We start from the raw sequence: 12524 nt of genomic DNA on the forward strand, positions 1-12524 counted from the left end.
AGCGTTTCACCACTGTTCAAATGCTCTTTGGATCGAATAATTTATATGGATAAATGTTTTCCAACTGAATAGACCAAATATTAAATGGAACAAATGACAATAAAACGCAAAGTAATCCCTTCAGTAATCAAAATACTTTTTGAATGTAACTGTATTCTGAGTACCAATGATTTAAATTGTAACAGTAGTGGAATATAGTTACAAATATTTTGCATTTTAAATATGTAATCGCATTACATGTATTCCAATACACCCCAACACTGTGTGTGTGTGTGTGTGTGTATATATATATATACACACACACACACACACACACACACACAGTATATATAGAAAACCTTAGGTTATACAAAAAAAAATGTATATTGGTGATGCATACATTTTAAATACTGGCCAACAGAAAAAATCTTTACACACACACACAAACTTGTTTTTATATCATTGTGGGGACTCTCCGTAGACTTCCATACATTTTATGGATTTTATACCGATCTAACGATAATTTCTATCCCCTAACCCTACCCCTAAGCCTAACCCTCACAGAAACCTTTTTGTATTTTTACATTTAAAAAAAAAACATCATTTAGTATGTTTAATAAGCCATTTCCATCATGGGGACCGCTGGCTGGGCCCCACAAGGTAGGTGATCTCAGGTTTTACTATCCTTGTGGGGTAGGATAAACATGTACACACAAACACACACACACACACACACACACACACACACACTGTATAGGCAGTTACCGGTAATATCTGCCTATACAATATATATATATATATATATATATATATAGCGTATCTTTGGTAAGTAAAATTATTAAAATAATACAAAAGATTAACATTAAGGTAAATTAGAATATGTTAATATATACATGCAGTACACTGATGACATGCAATTTGCATTTCTATGTATGAATTACTGTACTTATCAGGTCAAGAAATATGAAGCTAAGGAAGAACAAATTCTATGCAGAGTTTCTTAGTAGCCTTTCTAGCGTTAAATGAAACACTGTAATTATACTCCCCTCCTCGAAATCGACTTCAGAATTGTAACATTACAATTACGCAGACACATATGATTGACATCATAGCCGACCACAGAGGAGGCGCAAATTCAGAGCGCGAGGGTGATCTCCACCAATGGGACGCTTCTTGTGGATTTGTGGGCGTTTCTCGTAGAGCTATTGTGTTTGGTTGCGCCCATCGTAGGGGGGAACTACAACTTAATACAGTGTTGCAGTAAATCAGACAGAGCTACAGTAACAGCGTTGAAATTTGTCACCCAGTTGCAAGTATTTTTGGCCAGTGATACAAGCGAGAGATATCACTGCCGACTCTCATTTGGGGAAGAGTAGAGTTGTTGAGCGAGGAACTACAACAGATCGTTTTCGGGAACAGTTTCTGACAGAATCGACACCTATTTGACTGGAAATGTCTGAAAACAAACCGAATGATGATCCGAAGTTATCCACGACGGACAGAGTGGTTAAATGTAAGTAGATATTCAATTGCCACAGCAGAGAGGTCGTTGTCACGGACTACTTTAAGTGCAAAAACCTTGAGATGTGAGTGTAAACGTGTCCCTGCAGGCAAGAGTCGTCCGATGGTTTGGTAATGCTCTATAGTATGAGAGATCTGCCCATGGAAAAATGGGTGGTAGCCGGCTGTATTGGTAAAAGTAGGAAGTAAAGGTAGTTGTTATACATAGTTGGTTGCATGCGTGATTCGTCTAAAAGAAACGCTTTAAACCCCCTTACTTTTCAAGGAATTGAATTGTTTCTTGTATTTCACGTAGTTGCAGCTCGTGAGTTTTAACTCCATGTCGCAATAAACGTGTTGTTGCGTACAGCCTCATTTTGGACAAAGAGAGAATTTCTGACTCGTTAGATATTACACAATACTGACAGCGTGAAAAAGCATGCATACCGGCAGGTTTATGCAATATGCATTCTTGTTTTTATTGCTTGATGATCAATTTGGACATTAGGGAGCATATGACAGGTTGGGCCCCCTGACTGTTTGGAAACAATCCCTCTCAGTGGGGCACTTCTACCTTCAGCTAAACACACTCTCACGCTTGCAGTCATGTCCCATTTGTTTTTTCTCATCAAAGCAATTTCAGTCATGATCATTTGCTGTAGCTTTTTGGAGAACATCTTATTTTTTAAAAATGCAAACCACAAACCAAAGCTCATGAAGAGCAGCTTTATTATAGTCTGCTCATATCATTTGACTCATGGCTGTTTTGCACGAGCCATTACTGTTTTCCATCAAAAATAACAAACCATGCATATCTGCCTTGCCTGGTAATGGATTCTGCACAACTCATCATATACAACTCCCCTCCAAGAAAAACCATGCTACAGCCTCCTTACTCCCAACAAGCATGTCTCGCTGAAGTAATTCAGCAGCCAGACTATGGTTTTATAAGTGTGTAGATCTGATATGAATTGATTGCTCTCATAAAGGAGCCCGAGCTGCTCAGATAACTCACTTCTCACCTTTGTTCCTCACATCAGCTCTTAGCATGGCCCCATGAACATCAATTTCCTCTCGCCGGTCAGGGGATGGGAAGGCGAGGGCTGGGAGTGCCTTAGGAAGGAGTTGCACTTAAATGTTTAATGAGATTGGTGCATAATGTATCAGCTTAATAAGGGAAATATGAGTAATAGGAGCTTCAGTGGTCCTAAATACTCAGCTCTGGTGTGAAAAAAAGTGGCGTAGGGCAGTTGGCTGTAGATTAGATCAAGCTCGTTTTATGTCCTGCGGCGGTTTAAGAAATATATCCTTATAGAACATGTAAAAAAAAAAAAACAACAAACATGATTTTCTTGATAGTTGAGTTTGATATTTTTGTATTATTGTTTGTTTTACACTAAAACGTATTATTGGCAATATATTATATTTCATACCATAGTTATTTCTCATGCTTTAATTGAAGATATCAATTGACTAAATACATGTTGCTTGGGAAAATACAAACTTATTGTTAAGACTGCATCATGTTGCATCATTATTCAAATGTGATAATGTATTGTTTATTCAGCTGCTGCTGCAGAAGCTTTTCTCTTGTTTTTCTGCTTTGCCCTGTCTCTATAGCTCTAACATATCCACAGGGTTAAAACCATCTTCAGCATCCAAGTAAATTTGTTTTTGCATTTATTATTTATTTTCATTCCTATTCTGTTCGGTGTTGTTTTATATGCCTTTAATAACCTAAGAACAGGCTGCAGGGCCAGTTGTTATCTGATAGAAAAGCTGAATTGGAGTGAACAGTTTAGCACTGATGTGCCAATGATTTCTTTTGTGGTTTCTGTCAGAGCAGAGCTCAGTCAGGCAGATCTATTATCTGTCAGTCGCTCTAAGCTGCGGAAAGATGGGGCTTTTAGTGGAGTGTCCTTCATTTTAAAGGAGCTTTTTACATAATACTGTGTGCTATCACTTTTTTCCCGCAGTCTCCCTTTCGAAGAAAATCCCATTCCAAATGCTAATGGAGCCTTTATGTGTTCCGAAAAAGAGAGATAGACTGACAAAGACAGAGAAAAACGTGTACAGAGACAGATACAGGAAAGAGTCTGCTGTGATCCTCAAGTGTGGCTCTCTAAGAGCTGGATCGCACTGATTAAGTCTGTTGTTCCTGCAGACCTTCTGTATTTGCGCTCTGTGGGAGGAAGGTGTTGCTTTAAGGCTGTCGGATTCCAGCAGGGACTGTGAATTAGATTGTTTTTTTTTTTTTTTTAATGCAAACACATCATCACAGATTCTGTTTCAGATAGCTCTGGGCACAGGAGTGAAGGTGTGTTTCAGAACTGCTATCTGTTACTGTTTTCTAATTAAATCAGTGTTTTTATGCATTTCTGTAGATAAACTCTGAATGCATAAATGTAATGTAAATGCATTTCCTGAGCTTCTAGGGGTGGGCAGTATGACCAAAATCATGATATGAGTAATTTTATAGCTCAGTAATAGTTTGGGCTGCATGATAATGGTGGAAATGATAATCACGATTATTTTACAAAAAATTGTAATTACTAATTACGATTATTCTGTAATTTCCAAACTTTTTTTATTACAGCAAAAAAAAAAAAAAAAACAATATATATATATAGAGAGAGAGAGAGAGAATTACATTAATTAGCAGCACTCATGTTGAAAAAGGTGTTAAAGCTACAAACTAGTAAGAAATTCAAGTCAAGTTTTGCCCTTGCTTTACTGCCAAAAGAAAGAGTTACTCTGTTGGGTGTTCACATTTGAGTCTTCTTTAAAAGATTTTTAAATTATTATTATTAAATTGCAATATACAATATTTACCATGCAGCATTGCTATATGGTCTCAACCCTTTATTTTGGTGGAGAACTGGAGAAAGATCGTGTGTTGTTCCTGTTTACAACAGCTTTTTGTTCCTTCGTACATGCTGAAATGTTCTCAACTCCTCCTCGGACCACGAAACCTCAGTGCCATGGGGCTACTTTAGATTTGGACACTTGTAATGGCCAAACATATTTGTAATTAGGCAAATGTGCAACTGAAGTAAATCTGAAGGGCTAATATAACGCGGTCAGTGCACGTTAGTCACGCGCACGAAACTAACCAAACTCGGAGCACAGATGTTCTGTATAAAACGTACATAATCAGAGCAGGATTTTTTTTTATTTTATTTTTTTATTTTTAATCCCCTTTTCTTCCAATTTGGAATGCCCAATTCCCACTACTTAGTAGGTCCTCGTGTTGGTGTGGTTACTCACCTCAGTCTGGGTGGCGGAGGACAAGCCTCAGTTGCTTCCACTTCTGAGACCGTCAATCCGTGCATCTTATCACTTGGCTCGTTGTGCATGACACCGCGGAGACTCCGCATGTGGAGGCTCATTCTACTCTCCGCAATCCACGCACAACTTACCACGCACCCCATTGAGAGCGAGAACCAATAATCGCGACCACGAGGAGGTTACCCCATGTGACTCTACCCTCCCTAGCAACCGGGCCAATTTGGTTGCTTAGGAGTCCTGGCTGGAGTCACTCAGCACACCCTGGATTGGAACTCGTGACTCCAGGGGTGGTAGTCAGCGTCAGTACTCGCTGAGCAAATTTATATCTTCATGCATCCAAGAGAAACGTATAAATAAATCAGAAAAGCATCTGATTTCAATTGTATTTTTTTATCCTCACTGTAATACGATGACTTCAGATCGACCACATTCTTGCGCTAAAAAAGGCTAGACACAGTGCAACAAATACAGTTTAACAGAAAGCAGGTGTCTCAATATGCTTTTAAAGTTCTTTTTAATTAGACACATCCTCTAAAAAACAGCACTCCTACATGAGACGCTGAATAAACAAAAACAAAGGGAAACGATGACGTTCATCTTTACATAGAAAAACAAATGGATGGTTGCAAAAGCGTTCGGTGTGAACAGCCCCTTACAGTTGGTGGAGGTCTTTGGCCGTTGCGTCCTGCTCTCTTATAAGCATTTCTCAGATTAAACAATGAGTTGTTTAAATGCTTTGTCAGGAAAGATGTTCAACTTGGAAATGTGTGTCCAAGATTCTCGCGTTCGGTTCCAGTCTGTTGTGTTGCGTCTGTTTGAACAGCCCCTGGCCTGTCTCATAATCTGAGCCACTTCACCACCGAGTTCAGCCGAAAACCACTGCTATCTGTGAATATTGCTACTCTACATACAACTGTACTGAATAAAAAAACAATGTGGTATTTCGCTGTTATTATGAAGCTTGAGTCTGGAGTAGTAGGAATTAGAGCCCGACCGATATGGGATTTTTGAGACTGATACCAATTTTAGAGGGGGAATATTCACCGATTACCGATATGGTGGCCGATATAGTAAATTTTTGAGCTGGAATGAATTGGACCTTTTCTATGTGGATTGTTCACAGATTTTGCACCAAAATGACTATGCAAAAGGTACTCAGAAGGCTGCATTCTTAAAATGTTTTATCAAAGAATATTTGACATTATTATTATACATAACAAATTCTAGAAATGATCACTGAAAAAATAAAGAATAAATAAAAATACAATAAATAGCTTAATAAGCATCAGTACTATATGTTTAGGATCAGTCAATTGCTGACCATTAATATAAAGAATAAATTCAAATAAAATAAATAGTTAAATAAACATCATTACTGTATGTTTAGTATCAGTCAAATGCTGACCATTAAAATAAAGAATAAATAAAAATAAAATAAATAGCTAAATAAACATCAGTACTGTTTAGTATCAGTCAAATGCTGACTATATTAATACTGCCAGTCAATTAGGGGCAGGTTGTAAAACAAGAAGCATTTACACCTGCCGAGTCAAGAGAGAAACAGCGGCAGTGGTGTTACACCGTATTCTGCTATACAAGTTCAGGGGAAAATTTCAACAGTGGAAAACCAGACTTTTAAATAAACTTTTAGCGGCCAAGCATATTTAGAATTACGCAAATGTGCAATTAGTGAATCTAGAGCTGTAAATTTAACAAGCTCAGCTCATTAGCCTCACACATGCTTTGAGTATGTGTTAATACGGTACAGAGAACAGCACTGCGGACATACGGTAAGCGCAGCATGCAGACTATTTATACATTTAATTAAATTGCAGCCTTTGTGGATTGATAATCGCACTATGCATTAATGTGGTTTTGATTTTATTTCGATTAATCATTATGAATGAAGCACTTTTGTTTTAAAATCTCCTATTATCACTTTAAATACTCAACTTTAAAATACTCATTATAATTTTTGGCAACTCTACAACCTGTAAATCCACTTTATTAGCTAATTACACTTTGACATCAACACCATTTGATTATTTTCTTTTTTTGGAACTTGTAGGGCACAAACCAAAACATGAGATTATCCATAATAAATTAATGATAATTTTTTTTCAACAGCGTAAAAAACAGTTGCTTAAAATTAATAAAATAAAAAAATAGTTCTGACTCTAAATTCTGAATGGATGAGCTACATTCAAAGCTGCTGATAAATGCACATGGGCATCAATTTAATTCTAGATAAATGCAGCTTGTGATGTTGCTTGGCAGCTGTAAACAACTCAATTCTGCTTTGCATTACACCTCTTAATAACAAGTTCTTTCTTGTCTTTACTTGTATGGGACATGTAAGGTTCTGTATTTTATAACTCCATATTTCTTAGTCGCTCTCATGTGTAAATAATGATAAGCAAGTGTTGGCCCACTAACAGCTGACTAAAAGCACTAACAATATATCATCCGCTGACGCCTTATATATGATATAACCAAATCTCTATTGTTGCACGTATACAGTCATATTGCTCAGCCCTACCAGTGTACAAATGAAGGAACAAGATAAGATGGTGCCTTGTTTACTTTTCACCTTCCTCTTTACTTGGGTCAACCAAGAAAAACTTTTTCTTTCAGTCACTTTGATAAGGTGAGAGCCATCACTCTGAATCTGAACTCGGCATGAGACCATTGTCTGTTGGTTTTATGCTGCAGTTAAAGATGAATAGCATGTGACATTTGACTTTTCAGGGGAGGCGCAGGCACAGCACAGAGCGAGGAGGACTGCCATCTCTGTAGCTGATCCCTGCTGGATAGCTCAGTCATTTTTAGCAACAGAACCTTAAGTAACACCACATAACTCAATGCCAGGCTTTATAGAAGACCCCCTCTAGTGACTTTCATCCACTTCCCCCTACACAGACAGACACAACACTTCTGCGTTTTGTTTAATTAACTTGCTATTTAGCTCCTGTAATAGATGCAATCAAACCATTATACCAGTATACCAGTATAAGTGACCATCCCCCCCTCCCCCCCAAAACGTCTTACAAACCACTAATTGCATGTACAGTCTCCCAGGAGCAATCTGGGGTTAAAGTATAATTCACCCATTCACATTCATTGTATGGAAAAAAGGTGCAATGAAACTATGATCTTATTCTTAATAAGTAGGCCTATTTAATTACTGAGTCTCCCCGCTTGCATTCGAAATACAATGTATTCATATATTAATGCTTACAATGTAAAGCTACCTCCCTATTCTACCCAGACCATGGGTTACAAATCTTCATTTTCACAACCATGAGCACATTAAAAGGACAGTTCACCCAAGAATGAATATTATTTTATCATTTACTCAACCCATGTTGTTCCAGAGGACTTTCTTTTTAACGTGGAACACAAAAGGAGATGTTAGGCTGATGTTAGCCTCCATTCACTTACATTGTGTGGAAGAAGATGGAATTAAAGTAAATTGTGACTTAAAGTAACTTACCGCCTAACATCTCCTTTTTTGTTCCACTGAAGAAGGAAAGTCATGTGGAGCAACATAAGGGTGAGTAAATGATTACATCATTTTTATTTTTGGGTGAACTCTCCCTTAAACACCTGACCACCCACATTAGCCTTGAGTAACTTGGTCTGCCCTGATGAAGAAGTGTAAACAACGCTGATATGTGGATGTTTGCCAAGTACGACAGCTGTCATTTACATCGAAAAACCTTAAATGCACATAAGAAACAGTCTGTTTATTTATAAGGGTCAGAGAGAGGTCAGCCTCATGTAGCCAGACTTGACCATCAGCATAAAGTCTAGTCCACTTTCTGGCCAACAGCTGGCCATGGGTAAATCTGAAATTGATAGGCTAAGCACAGCACTTCAACATGGTGCATAACAGATATTAAAAAAATAAATAGACTAAATAACTATAACATCTTATTGCAGAAAACTATCAAAGTAAGAAATTAGAAAGGCTCCAATAAAGAACAACACAAAACCGCTTATGCGCATCCTGAACCAGAATGATGCGCTTTAATGTAAACAGAGAGCTGGGAAGCCTCAGGGCAATCCTCACTTTGCATTCAAAAGTGCAGAAATGCAATATAATGATGCATGTACACATCTAGTTTACAACATCGAGCAGTTTAACCTTTCCAACTGCAACTATTAATTTAAGGAATGTCAGACAGATTGAGCAAAAGACTTTAATAACTCCAAATCACCTCACAAATACGGGAAATTACTCACAGCGACAGTGAGTGTCTTGTAATGTTTTTGTTGATGCAGCACGTTGATGGCTGTAACTTAGTAGTGCATAAATGGACTAATCCTAAAGCATTAAAGACACAAAACTTCTTGCAGAGTGTTTTACTGTGCTGACTATTATTCACTTTTAAGCACAGCAAGCTATAATCATGCAAAAACGCTCCTCAAAATGTTGCATCTCTCAAGTAATTTGAGAAATGTGTCTCCCATTAAAACCACCACCACTAAAAATATTATGTTAGTAGTCGACCCCACTATTTGGCTAGTTAGTTGTTGGACAACTAGTCGATTAGTCTACCAATGTAGCACATCCCTAGTAGCAACCTGGTACCCTGTAAACACAACTTTGTTTTAAGACAGATGTGGATGTGCCTTCTGTGGCTATGACTAGAAAAAGTGGTCTTGTGAAACTAAATTAAGAGTGTTTTGGCCCCATGAAACATTGACAGGCATTGTAAGTTGGCTTCAGGGAAAAAATAAAATGCTACAAATGTGTAAAATGTGGTTTCCAACAGGTTTCCAGTTTTCCAACAACAGTTACTGTGCTGGTAGATCCTGTGGATGACAAATGCTCGGGTACATGGCAACAGAATGTTTGACTGTTAAATACACTGCTCAGGTAGGCAGTGTTTTACTGGAGATCTCCAGTCACTTTGCAGTCATTGACAGGACAGTTTCTGAGCGCATAGTGTCACAGTGTGTTTGGGTGTGTAGAGTTGCAGAAGCAGAGGTGTTGGAAGTTTGTAACACTCTGCTGCTACTGCCAAGATGCGAGGGCTAAAACGACAGGCGTGAGGAAGACTATCTGTCAGAAACCTACAGAAAGTGAAGATAGAAAAATGGGGAGAAAAGGAGGAAGGAGCAGCATTTTCTGCTTTGAAACTTTTACCTAATGATGGCTCTCTTACTCGGTGACTACAGTTCCATCACAGTCCAACCTCAGCAGTGTCTAACTAAAATAGATATGCAACCTCTCCTTACCTCGATCACAACACAACCAGAGCAGAGCAGTACACACTGTGACCTCAGTTTACTCCCACTCAAACCAACGTGCACTTTTACCCCCAAGCACTGTAGTAGATCTGTACACAGTAATGTACCTTTCATCCTGTTTTTGGCCTTGGACAGAATGTGTGAGGAGGTTTTTCCTCAGGCTCTACATGGTCAGCCCAGGGGTCTTCCAGAGAGAGGTTGTAAGTCCATCTGTTCAGGCTTGCGGGATGAGCATAGTCTCAGTCTCAGACAGCACGCTCAACGACCACCCACAGTCCGTTCACTGACCGTCTCGTGCATATTGTGCAAAAAACTGGACAGCACTTTTCTGATCTAGTAATCTCTAATCTGATTGGCTGGATTATAGGCTTTTAAATCAAAGTCGTAGCGGGTTGATGCAGTGAGCGTTCTAGGGGATTAAATAATAATTGGATTTGCCAATTTTTCCAGGTTAGTAATGGAAATTCTTTAAATTATATTGAAGTTATGTTTGGGGCCTTTAATAGCAATTCAACTAAAAATCCACAAATATAACTGTATATTGCGATTTGTTTTTTTTAGGTAAGTCTGTGAAATTGTCTGAACCTATGTTCTGTACTGTGTTTCGAGTATCTAAACGTGTTTTCTGTACAATAGTTCAAGACCAGAGACTGCCATGCCATTAATTCAATTAATTATTTCCATGCTGGGCTGTTATTGGGGTATAATCTGTCTCAGGAAAACACACCCCTAATCGTCACAATAAAAACTAAATTAACTGTGATTGATCACTTTACTTGTCACTCAGTCGGCTCTTCTATTCTTGGTGGGCAGTTCTTGGCCAGAATAAGCCAACCTGGTGTCATAGAATCACATTACTATACCTTCATTTTTGCTAAATTATTTTTAGGCTACACGGCTCATTGTATGTATCACAGCATTTTCCACTTAAAATAAACTCTAAAGGTGCTACAACAACAATTACTTTTTTTCCCCCTTTCACACAAAGTGCTGACAACATTTCTCCCAAATTCCCCCCAAAATATTGTCATTTAGAGCATTTATTTGCAGAAAATGACAACTGGACAAAATAACAAAAAAGATGCAAAGTTTTCAGACCCCATCTAATCATTGGACGACCAGGTGGAGGATCAGTGATGTTTAGTATCAGTCTAGTATCAGGGGTACTTCAGAAAGGCTGGAATCGGGCAGATACGTCTTTGTGAAGGACGCATGAATCAAGACACGTACAAGGTTATCCTGGAAGAAAACTTGCTTCCTTCTGCTCTGACAATGTTCCCCAACTCTGAGGATTGATTTTTCCAGCAGGACAATGCTCCATGCCACACAACCAGGTCAATCAAGGTGTGGATGGAGGACTACCAGATTAAGACCCTGTCATGGCCAGCCCAATCTCCAGACATGAACCCCATTGAAAACCTCTGGAATGTGATCAAGAAAAGATGGATGGCCACAAGCCATCAAACAAAGCCAAGCTGCTTGAATTTTTGTGCCAGGAGTGGCATAAAGACACCCAACAGTAATGTGAAAGACTGGTAGAGAGCATGCCAAGACACATGAAAGCTGTGATTGAAAATCAGGGTTATTCCACCAGATATTGATTTCTGAACTTCCTAAGTTAAAACATTAGTATTGTGGTGTTTAAAAATAAATATGAACTTGTTTTCTTTGCATTGTTCGATATCTGAAAACACTGCATCTTTTCGTTTTTTTGACCAGTTGTCATTTTCTGCAAATAAATGCTCTAAATTACCATATTTTTATTTGGAATTTGGGAGAAATGTTGTCAGTACCTTATAGAATAAAACAAAAATGTTCATTTTACTCAAACACATACCTACAGTGGTGTGAAAAAGTGTTTGCCCCCTTCCTGATTTCTTTTTTTTTTTCATGTTTGTCACACTTAAATGTTTCAGATCATCAAACAAGTTTAAATATTAGTCAAAGATAACACAAGTTATATGCATTTTGGACCATCAAAAAATGGAGTACATTCACTTGCATTGTTTAAAGGAGGAGGCCTGAAATGAAATCCTAAAAATCTTAAATTCTGTTTTGATGAAGAAAGAAACTCAGATACATCTTGGATGGCCTGAGGGTGAGTAAATGATCAGCAAATTTTCATTTTTGGGTGAACTATTCCTTTAACTGTGGCTTTAAGCAGCTTGGAAAATTCCATAAAATGATATTAAGCCTTCAGACAATTAGCCAATCAGCTTCTGATAGGAAGTGTACTGAATTGGAGATGTACCTGTGGATGTATTTTAAGGCCAACCTTCAAACTCAGTGCCTCTTTGCTTGACATCATGGGAAAATCAAAAGAAATCAACCAAGACCTCAGAAAAAAAAAATTGTGGACCTCCACAAGTCTGGTTCATCCTTGGGAGCAATTTCCAAACATCTGAAGGTACCACGTTCATCTGTACAAACAATAGTACGCAAGTATAAACACCATGGGACCACGCAGCCAGCATACCACTCAGGAAGGAGACGCATTCTGT

General features: G+C 38.2%; 1 protein-coding gene across 4 annotated transcripts in view; it reads left to right on the plus strand.

The window, feature by feature from the left end:
* The first annotated feature begins 1217 nt into the window (after positions 1–1217).
* Positions 1218–12524, plus strand: part of LOC127412439 (protein phosphatase 3 catalytic subunit alpha) — a 164286-nt gene continuing 152979 nt past the window's right edge. For all 4 annotated transcript variants that reach the window (XM_051648790.1, XM_051648810.1, XM_051648801.1 and 1 more), the window contains exon 1: positions 1218–1492. In XM_051648790.1, coding sequence (XP_051504750.1) covers positions 1432–1492 — 61 coding nt within the window. In that variant the 5' untranslated portion in view covers positions 1218–1431. The remainder of the gene's footprint in view (positions 1493–12524) is intronic.

This window comes from Myxocyprinus asiaticus, chromosome 2 (assembly GCF_019703515.2).
Source record: "Myxocyprinus asiaticus isolate MX2 ecotype Aquarium Trade chromosome 2, UBuf_Myxa_2, whole genome shotgun sequence".
In the NCBI taxonomy this organism is placed as follows: Eukaryota; Metazoa; Chordata; class Actinopteri; order Cypriniformes; family Catostomidae; genus Myxocyprinus; species Myxocyprinus asiaticus.